Raw genomic sequence first — 20,223 nt, 5'->3', positions numbered from 1 at the left:
GCTTAGCTGCTCCGTGGCATGTGGGATCTTCCCGGACCAGGGCTCAAACCAGTGTCCCCTGCATTGGCAGGCAGACTCTTAACCACTGTGCCACCAGGAAAACCCCTATGAGTCTATTCTTGACCACTGGCATAGCCACTTATACCAGTGCTGCCAACTGAACAGCTAACTTTTACCACAGGTTTCTCACGCTGCCATCTCTGGACATGTTTTCAGGAGGCCGCAAAAGTCTGAAGTTTGGAAAAGGCTGTGTTAACAGATGTAGGTTTTACAATAGTCCTAGCTGAACAAAACTGCTATGAAGACGGTCAAGTCTTACAGCAGAGGGAAGGAATGGGGACTGGAGGGATTCAAAGGAACTTCAGCTCAACCTACAATGCTTAATTTGTTCAAAACCTGTTCATTCCAGGTGGTGGATACACGGCGGTGTTTGTTATATTCTTCTCTGTACTTTTCTGTATTTTTTAAATTGTCATACAAGCAAAGAAAGTTAAGTAATAAAGGAAAGGACGGTAATAAAAATAACTGTGGTAACTTTTTTTTTTTTTTTGATGTGGACCATTTTTAAAGTCTTTACTGAATTTGTTACAATATTGTTTCTGTTTTACATTTTGGTTCTTTGGCTGCGAGGCATGTGGGATCCTAGCTCCCTGACCAGGGATCGAACCAGCACCCCCTGCAGTGGAAGGCAAAGCCCTAACCACTGGACTGCCAGGGAAGTCCCTGTGGTAACTTTTTAAACACATTTCTTTAACTCTGCAATTGTCAAATACTTTATAATAAGCAACTTTAACCAAAAATAGATATTAAAAATTTTTTTTGACATCAGACTGGATTATTAGACTTAAAAGATTTCCAGCAAGGTTCTTTGAACCTCAGTTTCTCACCTGTAAGTGGAATTACCAAGCCTATCTTCATAAGGTTGTTTCGAAAATAAAATAAGACTTAAAGCCTGGCCCACGCGAGCACTCACTATCTGTTAACTTCCTTACTTCTCCTGGAATAAATTTCTTTAACTCAGTGCCATTTTCTTTTGATATGCTTTTTCATAGTAGCTGCTGGTTTTAAATGTCACCCCCAAATTCACACCAGAGCAGTAAGCTACAGATGTTTATTCTTTTTATACCCAACTCTCAACATACTTGTCAAATATGGAGAATATTCAATCTGTTTTGTTCTACCTTCTGAGTTGATATAAATATTGAAAACTCACTCGAAAACCATTTTAAAAGTGTTTTAGCACACTGCACATAGAACTAAGTTAGAAGCACAGAAAAAGGGCAAATAAATGTATATTTGAAAATTGAGGGCAGGACAGTACAGTATATGTCAAACTGTGATCATTTCACAAATGATCTCTGAAAAAACCCCTGGGGAGTCCCACACAGAAGGATTTCACTACGAATATACTCTCTATAGAATGATTTAACACTGCACTCTGGGATCGGAAGATTGTGCTATACCTTGGGCCCATAATTCCCAGCTGAACAGGTGGCCCTAGATCGTTAATAGGGTCTGCAGTACGCAGTTTCTTCTGAGCTTGCTTTTTTGTCTCTGTTTTTGTCATGATTTTGAAATACTAGCCTCTCTGCTGCAGAGTCCTCCTCCAATCACGACAGCCCTAGGAAATTATTTTTCATGATTTGGTATCTCCCTGATCCTAGAGAACAAACATCCTTGAACTGCTTGCTCTGTCCCCTTGTTAAAGCATACAACGTGACTCATCTAGAAAAAGTAACTAGAAATTTAGAGTAGGGCAATCAGAAGACTTATGACCTTTCCAGCAAGGTTACTATCAGAGCCCAAGGGTTACTCAGGATGTTCGCAGGTCAATGCTGGTGGGTGAATTTTCTAGCTGTACTCAAGAAGCTGTCATTGGTCAGGAGCCCTGTCTGCGGCCTCTGCTCCCAGATGGCACGGAGGCCCAGTTCTCCGGACCGCCACAGCACTTTGTTCAGCTCTTTCGTGTGGCTCTAACTGCTGTGTTTACATGCCCTTTTCCCCTTCTAGACTGTTCACTGCTTGAAGGCAGCCACATTTTACTTTTCTTTGTGTTCCCAGGATCAAGGCATTGACTAGCACATGGGGGAACAACTCAAGTCCTGATTGGGCCTCCAAAAAGTTCAACTGTATTAAGATAGTAGAAGGAAGTGGTTCACAACCTCTTTCACTGATATAAACCACCTCTGTCAACTTACCACTGCCAAAAATGAAACCTTACCTGAACTAACAGTACTGTTTTTGAGACAATATCTATGGAAAGGATTTATGTAATATATTAAGTAACTGCTAGAAACTGAAGTAAAGTCCTTGTCACATTATTGCATTCACTTTGTCCATGATTGCTCTAACTGTTATGTTAGATTTCTGATTAGTACAAAAACGATAGCTTTCCAAGTTGTGATAGAAGGAGGTTGGCCCTGGGATATCCTTCCCCCAAAGAGGGTCAGTTTCCTAAGGTTCTTGTTTCTCTACCCCAGTAATAGCAACATTTAATTTTGTAGGAGAAAGGCAAAGAATAGAGTGCATTCATTCATCAGTGAGCAACACGGGATACTGAAAGAGCACTAGGCCAAGAGCACCATTGGACTAAAGCACTACACTGCTTCCACTTAGCTATGTGGCCAGGGAAAGCTACTGGATTGTTCTGGACCTCTGTTTTCTCATATATAAAGTAAGTTTTCAGATAGAGTCAAGGGACTTCCCTGGCGGTCCAGTGGGTAAGACTCCGCACTTCCAAGGCAGGGGACATGGGTTCCATCCTTGGTCAGGGAACTCCCATGCCGTGCAGCACAGCCAAAAAAAAAAATATAAATATATATATATAGATACACACACACACACATACATAGAGAGAGACAAAGACAGAGAGAGAGAGAGAGAGAGAGAGAGAGAGAGTGTCAAGTACTTCTCAGAGCTTTTAGGATTCTGCTTAGGAGGGAAGGATGGAGGGGAGAGCATACCACACAAGGAGAGCCCAAGCAAAGAGGGCTTTTCAACTTCTGTCAATCAGAACAACTCGGCTCCACTGCTGAGATTCTATGAGTTTACTTAAAAAAAAAAGAGCTCTATTGCTAAAAAAAGAAAACTGGCAAATGACCACATGGCATCTCATCCTATATGTTAAAGTGTTCTCCCAAGCTAATCCAATTTTCCCATTAATTTTTTTTTTTTTTTTTTGTGGTACGCAGGCCTCTCACTGCTGTGGCCTCTCCCATTGCGGAGCACAGGCTCCGGACGCACAGGCTCAGCGGCCATGGCTCACGGGCCCAGCTGCTCCGCAGCATGTGGGATACTCCCAGACCGGGGCACGAACCCGTGTCCCCTGCATCGGCAGACGGACTCTCAACCACTGCGCCACCAGGGAAGCCCTCCCATTAATTTTTAACGTAGCACATATATAAGCAAGCAGCCATCGTCAGTCATTCGGCATATGCTGGATGTCTATCAGGTGTAAGCACTATACTAGGTACTATGGGGACAATGGCCCAGCATTTGAACTCATCTGAGATCAAAATCAGAAAAAAAGATTATAGAGCAAATCTAAAAGCAAAACCTACAATTTATGTCTCTTCCAAGATCTCAGAGTTATTTTCATGGAGTTATTGGTGCAGAAATTAATGTATTAGCTACAAGCAAACTCTCATTTTCTGTTATCTTAATGCTTTGCAGAACAGTGAGAAGAGAAGGCAACGACCAAGAGCAGCAGCACTGATGAATCACGAGGATATTAACACATACTTTGCAGACCAATATGGAAAACTCTGCAAACATCTTATCAACAGTATGGGAACTCTGACAACCATCATCAAAACCAGCCCCTCCGATTTCTGTTTCTAAAACCAACACTATGTGACAAGCATTAAGATCATCACTTACATTCTTCCAGTCTCCTACGCCTCAATTAAGTAAATGGGAATGATTCAGCCAACGAAGTTCATGACAACAAGGTGCAGGATGGTGCTGGCAAAGAGAAAATCAGCAAAGGCTCGCTCCGGAGAGATGCCTTGGAAATCCGCTTTGTTTTGTGGGTTGATCTGTATTCTCAGACAAACTGTACAAGAAGAAAAACACAAAAGTGAATATCAAGAAGTATGAAACAAGTATGACTAATGCACACACACATACCCTCTGACCCAACAATTCTGTTCCAGCAGAAATGACACATAAGTCCATCAAAAGGCACGTACAGGAATGATACCCATGGTGGCCCCCAACTGGAAGCAATCTAATGTCTATCAACAGTAAAATGGGGAGAATTCCCTGGTGGTCCAGTCATTAGGACTCAGTGCTTTCACTGACAGGGGCCCGGGTTCAATCCCTGGTTGGGGAACTGAGATCCCACAAGCCAAAAAAAAAAACACAACAGTAAAATGGGTAAATTATAGCATATGCATACAATAGAATACCATATAGCAATGAAAAAGAACTTCACAACATGGATGAATTCAGCAAATATCACGATGAGCAACACAATCCAGACGCCAAAAAATACATGCTTTATGATTCTACTTATATAAAGCTTAAAACTGGCCAAAACCAATCTACAGTAATACAAATCAGGACAGTGGTTTTTTATCGTTCACAGGAGACGACTTGGAAGGCAGGAAGAGAGGCCTCTAGGGTACTGATAATGTTCTATATCCTAATCTGGTGGTGGCTAAAAGGGTGAATTTAAAAGTTCATCAAGTTGTACACAAATTTTATGCTGTTAATTGTTTAAGGGAACAATACAACTTCTCAGAGTTAGGCTAAAAACCAAAGGCTTACTGAGAAAAAAAAGATATTGATATAAAACCAAAAAATCTTTAGAACTCTCTTATCTCCTGAATTAAGTTTATAATTATACCTAGATCAGGATGTAGTTGAGGCAGTAACAAAGGGGCTAGGCTGAATGACCAAAAGTTATAAAATTGTGAATTATTTCCAACAGAATGTGTATATTAGACAGCAGAGGTGCTTATCCATGAGGACCTCACAATTGTAGATAATCTTTGATCTCTAAGTTCTAGAAGCTGCTTGTCTCAAAAAAGGCAAGAGATCTAAGTTACATGACTTTGACAGAGAACTCTCCACTACCACACTCTGTACCCTTGAAGATTCCAACCTGACACCATAGCCACAGTCACCATTTGACATGAAAAGAAAGCTCTAGGAATACACTTTTCCAAAATATCTTTATACCTGTAACAAATGATTACACTACTTAACCCAAATTTGCTTCAGGCTAGCATCCATTCCATCACCAACCAAGAAAAGGCAACAGACTGAGATCTAACCCAAAGGTCAGAGAACTACCAGACTGGGCTTCCCGGGTGGCACAGTGGTTAAGAATCCGCCTGCCAATGCAGGGGACATGGGTTCAAGCCCCGGTCCAGGAAGATCCCACATGCCGTGGAGCAACTAAGCTCGTGCACCACAACTACTGAGCCTGTGCTCTAGAGCCCGCAAGCCACAACTACTGAGCCCGCATGCTACAACTACTGAAGCCCGTACACCTAAAGCCCGTGCTCTGCAACAAGAGAAGCCACCGCAATGAGAAGCCCGCGCACCACAATGAAGAGTAGCCCCTGCTCACCACAACTAGAGAAAGCCCACACACAACAACGAAAAACCAATGTTGCCAAAAATAAATAAATAAATAAATAAATTTCTTTAAAAAGACTACTTCTCCAGAGTCCATCGCCATGGCAACAGAGTCTTCATTATGCTTAAACATGCAAACACTGTGGAAAAACCCCGGATCTTTTCAGGCACCTGAACCCTTCAAAATATGAAGGACACTGCTGAAGCAAGGGCGACCAGTTAAAATCCCACTGTGGTGAGTATAGCTTGGTTCACCCATTTGGGAGAGCAATGGCAACATCTATTATATTTTAAATGTCTTTTGAGTAAAGAATTTATCTTAGAGAACAAAGGCATTCTAACAGCATGTTCGTAAAGTTGAAAAAAAAAAGTGAAAACAGTCCAAATGACATCAAGGGGATTACTTAAGTAAATTACACTACAGACATGCAATAAAATCCCATGTAATTATTCAAAAGAATGAGATTAATTTGCTAGACGTTGACAGTAAAGATGTCTAAGATATATTAAGTGAAAAAAAGCCAAAAATATTATTCCCTTTCAGATTTCTCTTAAACTGCATACACACACACACACACACACACACACACACACACACAAACTATTTTCTCATTTATTTTAGTTGGAATCTAGGAAAAAATATGGAGAAAGAGATACCAAACACGATTAACAGGGGCTACTGGGGTGGAAGATGGGAGTAGAGTAGTGCTTCGAGAAATATGAGGGGACAAAAGGAAAGAGAAGCTCCCCATTAAGGTACACAAAGAAATGAATTGATGTGTTATCATTATCATAATCATAGTAACCCAAGTTGCTTCAATGACAACATAAGAATCAGAATCGCATAGAGATGCAAAGGACCCTGAAGGTCCTAAAGACCAACACCCCATCTAATGCACAAAATACCCAAGAGGTGGCGGATGTGGGCATGCCAGGGGAGGCTGCATGAATCAGCTGAGAATAGTTCCAAAGTATACTCACCATATCCAGAATCTGGTAAGTAATCCCCAGGTGCAGAATTACAAACCATCCAGAGCCTGTGTTACTGACAGAGGCAGCAAATCCCTCAGATGCAGGGATATGCCGCCTCTATCACAGGCTCTGGACGGTTTGTAATTCTCAAAAAAGGCAAAGAACACCTGTTCAAAAAGCTCCTCCACAAAAGATCCTTCAGTCCTTCCTGAGCACTTCCAAAGATGGAAATGTACTACCTCCTAAGGCAGCTTGCTCCATTTTAGCAGTTCTAATTTATCTCCTTAAATAGTCACTTAGTCAGCAAAATATTTACTGAGCATCTACTATGCGCCATGCACTGTCCCAGGTGCTAGGACTATGGCACAGAACAAGAAAGACAAGAGTCTGGCTCCCAGGGAACTTACACTCTAATGGAGAGAAGCATAATAAATGAGAAAACAACTAAACAAGGAAATATGAGGTAGTGATATGCGCTATGAAGCAAAGCAAGGTAATAAAAGAGTGACTGGGAAGCTATTTCTTATTTGGTGGTCACAGAAGGCTTCTCTAAGAAGGTGTTATTTAAGACCAAAATTTGAAAGACAGGAGCCAACCATGCAAAGATCTAGGGGCAGAGCATTCCAGATAGCAAGAACAATCTTGGTCGGACTGACCAGAATGTAGGGATCAAGGGCAAGAGGGAGATAAGGGCCAAATCAGTGGGGCTTTGTAAGCTTCAGTAAAGAGTCTGGATGTAGTTGTAAGTACAATGGAGCAATATTTCAAAGTTTTGAGCAGATGAGTAAAATAATCTGATCTAAAATTTTTAAGGATGGTAGAACTGCAATGCGGAGAATGGTCTGCAAAGTTCAAGAAGCCGAAGAGTCATGCAGGAGCCAAAGAGCTCAGGTAATGGTAGTCAAAAGGGACAGAAGTCAAGAGATACAGGCTGTATTTTGGGGAAGACAGGGCTTGCTGATGTAATGGATGTGGGAGATAAGAGAAATCAAGGAATCAAGAAAACCTTCTAGGGAATTCCCTGCTAGCCCAGTGGTTAGGACTCTGAGCTTTCACTGCCGAGGGCCCGGGTTCCATTCAATCCCTGGTCGGGGAACTAGGATCCCACGGGCCAAGCAGCCAAAAAAAAAAAAAAAAAACCTTCTAAATGTGTGGTTTCAACAACTTAACCAAAGTTGACACCATGTATTGACCAGCGAAGAGGCAAATGGCTAGGCCGGAAGGTTCAATCTGGAGTTGTGTGTTAGACATCAAGTGAAGATGTCAAGTAGGCAACTGGACTTACTAATTTGGAATTCAGGGAATAGGTCAAAACTGAAAATTTAAATGTGGTAGTTGTAGTTATATAGACATTATTTAAATTCACCTATGGGAAAGAAATACAGAGAAGAGGTCTAGAACCATGCCCTCAGACCAAAAAGCACCTAGCACAAACCATAGGAAGGAAAAACCAATGAGGTGAGAAGGAACAAGCAGGAGAGTGTAGCGTTGCAAAAGCTTTGAGAAGAAAGTACTTCACTCACTCAGAAGGAAGCAGCCAACTATGTTAAGTGCTAAATGTTGCTGAGCATTCAGGCAAGGTGAGGTACATGGCCATTAGATCTGGCAAGATGGCAAGAGCAGTTTCACTGTAGTGGTGGGGACAGACCACCAAGAGTAGGTTAAGGAATGAATGGACAGTGAGAAAGCAGAAACAGCAACTAGACAACTATTCTTTCAAGGAATTCTGTGATGATGGAGCAGAAAGGCATGGAATAGTAGCTGAAGGGGTATCTAAAGTCAAATTAATTTTTTTAATTGGATGATATTAGAGCATGTATGTATGATGGGAATGATCCACTAGAGAGAAATTAATGATGCAGAATGGAGGGATGATTACAGAAGCTGAGTCCTTGAGTGAGCAAGAGAAGGCTGGATCCTCTGCACAAGTGAAGAAGCTGACCTCTGATAGGAAAGGGATATATCATCCACCATTAAAGGAAATAAGTCAAAGAGTAGGGGGTCCATGTGTAGGTGGGTTGCTATGATTCCTTGGTAGGAAGATGAAAGGATTTCTTTAGCAAAAAATAAATAAATAAAGTAAGATCATCAACTGAGAATAAAGGAAAAGAGAAAATACAGATGAAAGTGAAGAGAGAAAATATGAAGCATATTTTGGAAAAGCAAACATATCAGGAAAGTATTATAGGACCACTGGGCAGGGTTGAGTGCCTACTTGTGTTCCTATTCTCACCAATACTTCTCCATCACAGCACTATATCCAGGTTTACTTGTCAGCATCTCCCACTAGATTATAAACTCTATGGGAGTAGAGATCATGTCTGCGTGTTCCACAGTTAAATCCTCAGTACCCTGGCAGGGAACCTGGCACATAATAGCTCAATATTCCTTAACTTATTATAGGCATGCTCACAATTTAACATACAGTGTTAAGCACTGAGGATGCAGAGATGAAAAGAGCACTACACCACTACAGTGTAGTGAAATAGGAATACAGGAGAAAGATCTAAATCTGAAGAGCCAGGGAAGGGTTCAAACGGAAGCAGCACTTGAGCTGAGATGGCTGAGAAGTGAAGGAATTTTCTGGGCAGTCAAACAAAGGTAAAATAGCTTAAGACATCTCGGCATGTTCAGGGAATAACAAGTAACTCAATAATGCTGGAATATAAAGTACAGAGGAGGTGGAGACGAGATGAAGCTGGAGATGTGGCTGGGACCGGATTATCAAAGACCCTCTATGCCATTAAATTTTTTTTAAATTTCTCTTTGGGTACAGACAAATTTTATGTGGGGAGTAGCACAATCAGATTTGCAAGTCAAATAAAGCCTGCAAACATAGTGGAAGATGGACTGGAGGGAGAGAGATGAGAGTGTGGGAGATCAATAAGGAAGATTACAGTAGTCCAGATAAGAGATATTGAGAGCCTGAGTGACAAAGGATGAAGAGGTAGCAATGGATATGAAAGAGGTTTAGAAACAGAACTGTCAGGCATAAGGCTGGCAAACTTCCAATCTCCTGGATGAGTTATGGGCCCAGAAATCTAATAGATAATTTCCAAAGAAATGCTGGACCCCAGTCCACACAGCCCAAGATCTCCCGTGAGATAGAAAACACTCTGATTTAGGCCTCCTTGCCTTTCAGATTCAAACTGTTTTTGGATCTGTAAACTAGGGGGAACAAAACTACTTTTTTTAATCCGTAAATATTTCATATAGATTAGAAAACAGAATAGACCAAAGCTGTGAAATGACTTAAAAACTGATTTCAAGATCAAAGACTTATTTTAAGGACAGTCTTATTGTTTTCCACTCATCCCTCCAAAATAGCACTTTAAATGAGCAAAAAGAGGGATTTCAGTTAGGTAAAAAAGGAAACTAGAAGGGCTGCCAACACTGACACGCTACTCTGAAAAAGGGACAGATGTCCTCCTCTAGAGAGATCTAACCACAAGATAAACAGTCAGCTGCTGAGGATGTTTAAAATCTGTCTGAAAGAAGAAAAATATTTTATCTCTGAAGTCCTTTCAAAGCCTACTATACTTTAAACTGTTGATCCAAAAAAAGAAAAAAAAGATTTCTCAATGGCAATTTTCTACCTCTGTCTCCTTGAAACTATGGTTAAGGTTCCTGGTCATGAGGAACAGAAGAAAACAGACCATTTTCATCAGGCCCAAATAACACCAGGCTTTTTAAAAAATGTGATAGTATCCTATATCGGTTTAAAATGTACTAATCAATTTCCAAAGAACATATGCTACATAACACATGCAGAAGGAATGGAAGAGAACAGACTGCCAAAAAAGAAATTAAGGGAACCAGGCTAAAGAACTTTTCCCTCCAATTCATCCTACACATTAACACCAATTTTAAGTCACTCCTTTACTTAAATCTAAAACTTTTTTAAAAACTTTTTTAATCCGGGGCTTCCCTGGTGGCACAGTGGTTGAGAATCTGCCTGCCAATGCAGGGGACACGGGTTTGAGCCTTGGTCTGGGAAGGTCCCACATGCCACGGAGCAACTAGCCCCGTGAGCCACAATTACTGAGCCTGCGCGTCTGGAGCCTGTGCTCTGCAACAAGAGAGGCCACGATAGTGAAAGGCCCGCGCACCGCGATGAGGAGTGGCCCCCGCTTGCCACAACTAGAGAAAGCCCTCGCACAGAAATGAAGACCCAACACAGCCATAAATAAATAAATAAATAATTTTTTTAAAAAAAACTTTTTTTAATCCTTAGATGCATTCCTATTACAGGATAAAACTCCTTGGCCTGGCACTCAAAGCTCTAGCATCCGGCACTACCTAATCCTTCAAGGTAATCGCCTACAATTCCCTTTCTCAGCCAAACTGGCCTCCTCCGTTCTCTTCCAATAGGAAACACAACTCGGGGAAGTTAGAAACCTCAGCACTATAAATAAGTACAAGCCTTCCCTTCCCAACAACCAGAACAAAGGATAAACTCCAAATTTAAAATTTCCCATTAAAACCAGTATCCAGGGCTTCCCTGGTGGCACAGTGGTTAAGAATCTGCCTGCCAATGCAGGGGACACAGGTTCAAGCCCTGGTCCGGGAAGATCCCACATGCCACGGAGCAACTAGGCCCACGTGAGAGAGCTACCGAGAGAGAGCCTGTGTGCCACAACTACTAACACCCACATACCTAGAGCCCATGCTCCGCAACAAGAGAAGCCACCCCAATGAGAAGCCCACACACCGCAACAAAGACCCAACGCAGCCAAAAATTTTTTTAAAAAACAGTATCCAGTTGAGGATCTGAGCTAACAAATGGCAGCAGTGGCTTTAGTAAGGTCAAGTCTGTCAAAAGAAATGCAAACGATACCCTTCCTCAGCAACTCTGAATTGTCTTGAATCCCTTCTTTTCCTGAAGCAACTTTCATTTCCCTGGCCCAGTTACCAATTATCCAACACCTACGGACATCAGAATCCCCCAAAAGGACCTCACTATTAAACTGCCCTTTCACTAGGCATTCTCTTCAATGACAGGCCATCAACTTCTCATTGAGGAGAGTAGGGGATCTGCCAATTCAACTTTAGCCACAACAGCCTCAAAAAAAAAGACTTGGCACTGGAAAAATTATCTGCTCAAAAAATCTTCTGACTTTTATCACACCAATAATCTGCAACTCCAGTCGACATCCACTCTTCTGCAAACCACTCTTCCACGTAGCCCTTGAGGAGTCATTCTTAACCCTAGAAGCTTATGAAGCCAGGGTGACTTCAGCACAAAGAAGGCTTTTTTTTTTAAATCACCTTTTAGGCCCCGCCCTATTCCTACTCTTTCCAGACCTGGAAAACAAAATCAGACATTCTCAAGATTCCTTCTCCTGGGACTTCCCTGGTGGTCCCGTGGTTAAGATGCTGTGCTTCCAATGCAGGAGGAGTGGGTTCAATCCCTGGTCGGGGAACTAAGATCCCACATGCCACGTGGTGGCCAAAGAAATAATAAATAAATAAATAAAATTAAAAGATTCCTTCTCCTGTCTGGCTAATAAAATTCTTAGTCATGAACAGTATTTTAGGGGAGGAAGGAGGAGTCTAGAGCAAAGAGGGTAGTATATCTGATGATGGTAACATATAAACTCCTGTAGACCAGGATGCTGCTACAGAGAACCAGGTCTTGGTCATCTAAGCCAAAATTCAAAGATGTACAGGCTAACTCTGCAACTCCAGGCCAGGCTTACTGAACTAGTCCTTAAGTCCTTAGACTTATCTTAACTTGAGAAACAGAGTAGAAGGTAGAGTATCTCTGGCATGAGTCTGAACTAGCAATTTGAATGTGTAATAAGCATTCTATAGGTTTCTAACTTTAAGCTGTAATTAAGATTCCACTGTAAATGAAGTCTCCAGACGCTGTATTTTGTCTATGCCCCAATTACACTGTAAACTCGTTGAGGACAAGAAACATATACCAGGTGTATCCCCAAAGCTTTTACCATACCTTGTATGAGATTCAAAATACAATTTACAATGTGACTGTTGATGATTACACGTGGAAGAAAAAAAAAGGAATTTTGGCATGTTTTCCAAGTCATGCAGCAGGTGATACCATGACTGGAAAAGTTCATGTGGTAGCCACCTATAAAATGTACTGGCCAACACTCCCTGGGCCAAGCCTGGACTCAGTATTCAGTGAATCCCTGTTGAGCAAGAAAGGTCAGATTTTGGCAAAAATATATGGGGACAGTCAGCTCTCATTAAATATAGCAGTCTACAAGGTATCAAATTTGCTGGGAATCAGAATAATAGAGCTAAAATAGACCTATGTGAGTGAAAACTGAGTTCAGGATAGTGAAATGACAGCTTCAGAGTTGGCTTTTCCATTTTACAAGTTTACCAACTTCAAAGTTGTGTTAAAGCTAAGTGAAAGTTGGGAGTTTTCCATGGACCAATATGAAGTGAAGTGGATCACCAGATTGAACAGCAACATGAAGGTGTTTCCAGATTTAATCCCAGCTCCTCGGCGGCTCTTTGGTATTAGGCACGACAACCTGAATGTACCTCAATTTCCCCATTCACAAAAAGGGCAATGCAGGTTCCTCTCTCAACTTCACGAGGCGGTGGTCTCATATAGAGACGAGTACTGTGGGAATAAAAGCACGCATCAAAGTAACACATTATAACTAATATCACTTATAGAATCATTCATTACCCGCTAGGATAAAACTCCCCACACAGGAGATGAAGCCCGAGAGGAAAGAGTTGAAGGGGAAGGTCCCCACGAGGAGACAATAACCGAATTGCAGCGCCCCGGTCAGCAGTATATACAGGAGGTACGCGTCCAACAACTTCAGACGCTGAGGAGTGGAGCTCAAGTACTCTTCTAAGAACCGCGAGATGACCGACAACACCGACGCCGACATGACTACACGCTCGATATTCCGGCCGGCGTACCCCAAACTCCTAGCGGAACCGACGACCACACCGGATGTAGTGTCGGCGCATGCGCAACGCTTGTAGCCCAGCTCCGCCCTCCCCAATTTGCTACGTTGCGCAGGCGTATAGGCCGGCCAAGGCACGAAACAAGTAATGCGCAGACGCAGAATATATCTACACAATGAGAACTACAGCCAGAGAAAGCTAATGCGCCTGCGCAACGGATCTCTCCGTGAGCTGGAGACGTGTATCTTTTTGTGCTATTTCCGCCGTCATGTTGGTGACGCCCACAGTTGCTCCAGCAACAAGATAGTGTGGGAGGGAAAGGGGAAGAGGTTTTTCAGCGGACAGCGGTTCTCTTTGGTCCACCAGCGTCCTCAAAGATGAAATATTTGGATCTGCTTTAAGGCAATGTCTGGCTTTTCCCGGTTCAGTACCCGCTCGGTCCTAATTCTGTTGAGGGCGCTAACTGCAGATGCCTGTCCCAGATCATTAGAGCAAGTCAAGTTGCCCCGCAGTGAGAACCACGGCGGCCGGTCACTGAGCAGGCATCAGTTTAGACTTGGTTATTGGAGGAGGGAAGTACGGAGCGGGGTTGGGGAGCTCGACCTCAACCCGGGCCTGAACTCGATTTGCGATCTGGTCCTTGGGGACGCTTACGAGTAAGCGCAGTGGAACCTAAGCTCGCAGGGGTTCATTCATTCAGCAGACAATTATCGGGTGCCTCCTCGGGCCCACGTTTTGCCAAATTATAGTTCGTTATGCTAGAGTGTAGGTATCCTCAGGGGAATCTGATATAGTCGTAAAAGAGCTGGTGATGGGCAGGGGCGGGGAGAAACTCCATTAAAGTGCATAGAGTATATGATCAAGTTTAGCAGCCTCCTACTCCCAAGCTGTCATCTTGAACCCGTCGTACTATCCCAGGATGTCAGCGCTAAAAGACCTGCAAGAGCATTGCCTGGTGCCTGGTTCAAGCCCTACCCTCTCCAATTTATTTTGCAGAGGAAACTAAAGGTTTGAGGTTTTGTATTTTAACAAGTGGGATTAACTATTTATACTTAGCATTTTAACTTTTTTGAAAAATAAGATCCACCTTAGTTTCTGGCTTTTGCTGCCCTTTTAATTTAACATGAATCTGACCTTCCAGACCTAGTTCATCTCACTCTCAGCTGCAGGTGATACATAAACCAGGTACTTTTTCAGCTTATTAATAATTTTGAACTATCCTAGGTACTGAAGCGAAATTCCTAAAACAGCAAGTAAATGACAACCTTCCTTCATTTTCACTTCTTATTTGTGTTTAAACTGGAACCAAATCAGCATCAACAAATGTACTGATTATCAGTCATGAGCAAAACCTTGCTTAGTTCTAGAAAGAAGAGAAATAAGCCATGTCCTCAGAAAGATTTACAATCTCTTTAAAAAGATATATTCATATTCACACCCACGGAGATTTGCACTATTATGAGAACTTAAGTTCAGTCTAAGCTCTTTTATGTTGCTGACGGGAAAAAAAAAAATGTGGATAACCAGACCAGTTCCTATTTCAATATAATAAGGCAAGAAGCATCAGTTTCTCTGACAAGTTGAACCTTTCTCCCTGTCTCATCAGTAAGTAGGAGGGTAGCTTCCTCACCAGTATTCAACTTCAAACTTTAAAGGCTAGGCTGATGCTTTTTTAATCATTTAGGAGTGGGTTCCTCAGGGAAATCAGCCAGGCTCCTTCCAGTAGTCTCTTCCGTATGTTTTGTCTGCCTTTCATCCATGTCAACTATTATCATAACATCTCCACAGGAACTCCCAAAGGGGGAAAGCAGAAGAGATGAAAATTTCACTTACTGAATGTATCCTTTTCTGAGATCTGCAAAGTCAAACACGAATATAATGACCTAAAGCTTTCTGGACTACTTAAAACAGCAAGAAGAGGTCTTCTGTGTTCAGTTTATGATTCTATAATCATTGAAACATTTTTTTGACTGATTTCTCAGTGGGAAATTGCTAACATAATGTTGGTTTCAATATTTTAAATCAGCACTTTCACATATGTAAAAAGTCATGTCCTGAGTAGTGGACATGCTCAAGAGTCAGATAATCCTGGGTTTCTGCTGTTTGCTAGTTATCTAATCCAGGACAAGTTAGTTAGTCTGACAGCCTCATTTTCCTTTTCTTTAAAATGGAAATAAGAATACCTGGCTTGTTGGGACTTAAGTAGAAATGGGCAACGTGAGAGCTGTGAGTTTCAGTTTTACTTGGGGACTTACTGAGAACTATAGCTCAGTAGACAGTGTCCACGTAGCTCTGAGGAACTGCTCTGAAGAGGTCGGGGGGAGGTGATTTGGGATAAGTGCACGTATGTGATTTTGGAATAAGTGCAATCAAGCACACATCTTGGTAGAGGGCTACTGCTAGTCATGAGGCACAAATATCTTAGTTAATGATTTTAGTGCTTTTCTAAGTATGGGAAAATGCAAGAAATTGTGTTGCAGGAAAATGGGGCACGAGAAGATGGTCACATCCCAGGTCTTGGGAGAGTCCCTGGGATGGGCCACCAAGTGAGGGTCCTTGGCTTCCTGCAGGAAAGAATTCAAGAGCTAGCTGAAATAGAGTGAAAGCAGATTTATTCAGGGAGTTACACACTCCACAGACAGAATGTGGGTCATCTCAGGAGAGAGGCCCCAGAGTATGAGGTCGTTAGTTTTTATGGGCTGGGTAATTTCATAATCTGACAAGTGGGAGGATTATTCCAGCTATTTGGGGGAAGGGGCAGAAATTTCCAGGAACTGGGCCACTGCCTACTTTTTGGCCTTTTTTGGCCAGCCTCAGAACTGTCACGGTGCTGGTGGGTGTGTCATTTAGCACGTACATGTATTACAGTGAGCTTATAATGAGGCTCAAGGTCTACTGGAATTCGAATCTCCTCCCATCTGGGGCCTAGTTGATTCTAACCAGTATTTGTCCTATCCTCTACGGCTGTGTCGTTCTTTATTTTTGGGGGGGCCAGGCCACATGGCTTGTGGGATCTTAGTTGCCTGACCAGGGATTGAACCCGGGCCCCTTCAGTGAAAGCGTCAAGTCTTAAGCACTGGACCACCAGGAAATTCCCCTGTGTGTCATTCTTTTAAAGGTTGTGTCCTGCCCCCGTCCCTCCTGTCTCAATTGGGTTCATAAAATTTTCTCCTGAAAATATCTATCTGAAGACCTGTTCTGCCAGTTTTCCCAAAGCATAGAGTGACCTCTGCCCTGAACTCCTTTCAGTGTGTACTGAAGGTCAGCAACCACAGTGGCTGATGACTCAATCCTTTTAGAGTTGGATGGTGAGAGTGACCTTCTTTAGTTGGCAGGTTGTGGGGATTAAATGAGATAATGTTAACATTAAGCATTTAACATAGCACTTGACACAGAGTAAATGTTCAGGATATATTTGCTCTTATCAACTATCAATAACCCTGGTAATTAACTATGTCTGCTTCCCTATTTTTCTGAATAATTAGAAGCTGGCAAAGCACAGAGCCCCAATATTTTGGGCATACAAAATATTGGGTACTGGAGGGACTTCAACCCAGATGGCTCTCAGAGGGCAAATCAAATTTATAAGTTGAAGCTGCAGTCAGAGTAGACCTTAGATGTTTTGTTACTAAAACACTGGGAAGAAAAACTGTTTCCCTCTAATCAGGTTCATTGGCCCCATAATTTAGACTGACAAAGAAACAGATTAACAAGAGAAAAACAAATAATTTTCCTAACATATGCATCGCACATACACAGTGGAGCACTCAGTTACAAGTAACTCAAAAGGGTGGTTAGAACTTGGGCTTATATAATGTTAACAAGCAAGATTCAACTCAATAAAATTTAAAAATTTTATTGGCTTTATTCAACAGTTCATGAGTTGGGCAGCATCCAACCAGCACATAGAAAGGCACTCTGAGGAGCTATCTAAACAGACTTTTATAGGCAGAAGGGAGAGGGAACAATTAGATTATACTAGACAAAAAAGCGGTTTGGTTACGGCAGGTCACTTTCCTTTAGCGGATGGCAGGGGTCTATTAGGCAGATTACCTAACTAGTACTGATCAGGCAATCCCTGATTGACTGGTTTAAGATTCTATTTCTGGGAGAGCTGAAATTGTAATTAAGTTAGCATAAGTGACTCCATTTTGAGCCTGTTGTCTTGTTTTTAACAATAGCATCTTAACAAAAAGAGCAATAAATTTTTAGAGAAGTAACAAGACAGAGAAAAAGAACTTTGAGTTTCTAGGGCAGCAAATTGTGAGAAAGTAAATATGTGAAGCATTAATGAAAAATAAGGGCTAATTAGTGACGTTTGTTATGTAGATTTCTCTGGTGCCCTCTCTGGGCTGGCAAGAATCTAGAGTTCTGTCCTTCCTGGTAGAGAGAGGAGGGGAGACATCTTTCTGTCCTGCTTTTAGGCAAATAGGAGGAGGGCAGAGAACCATCCTTGTATCTGCTTCTTCCCAGTTGCCTTCAGCTCAAAATAATCCTTATGCTAAGGTGGCATATTTTGGGGTGTCATATTCTGCTACCCTTCAACACTCAACATCATAAAACAATGGGAAAGTAGAAGGGCAAGGAAGGTCCCCTTATAAACAAAGGCCATGATTTTACAATGTATCTCTCTACAGTAAGAAATGACATTCTTTATCAAAAGAAAGACAACTCCTCCAAAGAAGAGGACTCTCTAAAGAAAATCTCTGCATGAGAGTCTGTTTTCCAATTCTTTTCCCTTGTATTTTCACTTTCTCCTTCAGATCCCTCCTTTTGCTTCTCTCTGCTATTGCATGTAACAGCTCTATCTTTTAAACTTTGGCCCTAGTGTGGCCCAAACCCCCTTTCCTTGTATGACAGTGTGATATAACCAGAAATATACATTTGTTCTTCATCTCGGTTCCTGACACAGAACTCCTTAAACCCTCATTATTTCCTAAGTGGTAAGAGCAATAGGAACATCTTTTGTTATAATACTTGTTTTTGTCCCCAGTTTCAGAAATAGCTCCAGAGCAATAAAGGTAGAAGGAATGTCTTTTGTTATTTGTAACAAACTCCTTTCAACCACACTGGAGTTTATGTTAATGAAGTGACTTCTGGGAAGTCCCTAAGGATGGGGGCTAGATGCCAGGGGAATGATTATCACATGATTCCAAGGTTGGAACTTTCAGTTCCTCCTCAAGGTCGAGGAAGGGGAGAGGGGCTGGAGATTGAATTCAATCACGAATGGCCAATTATATAATCAATCATGCCTATGTAATGAAGCCTCCATTAAAAAAACGCTAACCAAAAAGGGTTCCAAGAACTTATAAGTTGCTGATCACATCCAGATGCTGGGAGGGTCACACATCCCAAGAGGGAATGGAAGCTCTTTGCCTCTTCCCCAGTATCTCAACTTATGCATCTCTTCTTTAGGGCTGTTTCTTCTCTTTTCTTTTCTTTTCTTTTCTTTTCTGTATTTATTTTTGGCTGCACTGGGTCTTCATTGCTGCGCACAGGCTTTCTCTAGTTGCGGCAAGCAGGGCTACTCTTCGTTGCGGTGCGTGGGCTTCTCATTGCAGTAGCAGCACAGGGATCGAACCTGCACCCCTGTATTGGAAGGCGGATTCTTACCCACTGGACCACCAGGGAAGTCTGGTTATTGCTTTTTAAACTTCAGTTATTATCCCCAGAGGAGTGCACCAGTCCTGGAGGTACTGCAATACCAGATCAATGCGTGAAGTGGATGGAGCAAGCTCCTACTCCAACTCCCTGCTCCAAAAAATCTGTTTAATATGTTGTTCTCAGAAAGAGAACGTATCAGATATTAAACTGGTAAGAACAGATACTACACTTGATCTTAGCCAAAAGGCCGAGAAGCGATGGAACTTTAATTTTTATTAATTCAAATCTAAGTAGCCACATGTGGCTAGTAGCTGTCATATTGGAGAGAGCGACTTTAGAGCTATTGTACTCAGTTCCTTTGTTTACTCTAAGGGTCACACCATATTCATAGTTCATTCAAAAGGCGATGACACCCTTTTGAAACCAAAGAATGATCTATCCCTGCCAGGCCTGAACTGTCAGGTCATCAGTTCCACCTACTTCTGGAATATTTAATATGATTTACAGGCACAGGAAGGAGGTGTGGTGCTCCAAGGACAATGGTGCATCAAGGACAAAGGACGACCCTGCCTGAAAAAGTTTCGAGGTGACACCCCCTACTGGACTCTTAATCAATCGCCCTCCCCACCATGTTGCGATGGTTACAAAATTCCTGAGCCCACCTGTTCCAAATAAGGAAAGGCATCTTCCCTGTCTCACTCCCACCCTATAGAAGGAAGGTATATGTGCCTCAACCATCAGTAAACAAAATTTTCACCTCGGACCATTCCTTTGTTTTCTGGCTATAAAAACTGATCAATAGCACGTGTTCAGGCTCGACTCTCCCAGACTACCAGGAAGTCGGCCCGCTGTTCTGGCAGCGACCCTTTCCTCTAATAAATTCTATCTTCTTTACATTCTACCTGTGTCTGGAAATTCTTTTCCAACCCGCGTTCAGACCACGACAAGAGGGTTTGTTAAAATTAGTTTCCATCCATAAAGACCATATTAATACTTTAATCACACATAAAATCATATGTAAAATTGTTACCGAGTCCCAGCTCGCTCTGCTTGCTGCACGAAAGGCCAATAAATCGGAGAGAGGTGTTGAGGCAAGGGATACAATACGACTTTATTCGGAAAGCCGGCAGACTGAGAAAATGGCAGACTAGTGTGTCCGAAAAA

At 42.2% G+C, this 20,223-nt stretch overlaps 1 protein-coding gene, 1 long non-coding RNA gene and 1 other non-coding gene across 4 annotated transcripts in view; 1 reads left to right on the top strand and 2 right to left on the bottom strand.

The window, feature by feature from the left end:
- The window catches only part of DAD1 (defender against cell death 1), a 55,330-nt gene extending 41,807 nt beyond the window's left edge, over window positions 1–13,523 (bottom strand). For both annotated transcript variants that reach the window (XM_067741041.1, XM_067741033.1), the window contains exons 1-2: window positions 13,226–13,523; window positions 3,880–4,054 (exon numbers count right to left, since the gene is read on the bottom strand). In XM_067741041.1, coding sequence (XP_067597142.1) covers window positions 3,924–4,054; window positions 13,226–13,436 — 342 coding nt within the window. In that variant the 5' untranslated portion in view covers window positions 13,437–13,523 and the 3' untranslated portion in view covers window positions 3,880–3,923. The remainder of the gene's footprint in view (window positions 1–3,879; window positions 4,055–13,225) is intronic.
- Window positions 13,524–13,708: 185 nt separating this feature from the next.
- Window positions 13,709–19,953, top strand: LOC137226285 (uncharacterized). The gene is made up of 2 exons (XR_010944290.1): window positions 13,709–18,529; window positions 18,568–19,953. It is a non-coding gene; the product is annotated as an uncharacterized lncRNA (long non-coding RNA).
- Window positions 19,127–19,318, bottom strand: LOC137207332 (U2 spliceosomal RNA). Its single transcript, XR_010935034.1, has one exon. It is a non-coding gene; the product is annotated as a U2 spliceosomal RNA (small nuclear RNA).
- Window positions 19,954–20,223: the final 270 nt, after the last annotated feature.

This window comes from Pseudorca crassidens, chromosome 1 (genome assembly GCF_039906515.1).
Source record: "Pseudorca crassidens isolate mPseCra1 chromosome 1, mPseCra1.hap1, whole genome shotgun sequence".
Classification (NCBI taxonomy): Eukaryota; Metazoa; Chordata; class Mammalia; order Artiodactyla; family Delphinidae; genus Pseudorca; species Pseudorca crassidens.
Note: the sequence above shows the minus strand (reverse complement) of the source record. Positions and strands in the feature narration are given on the sequence as shown.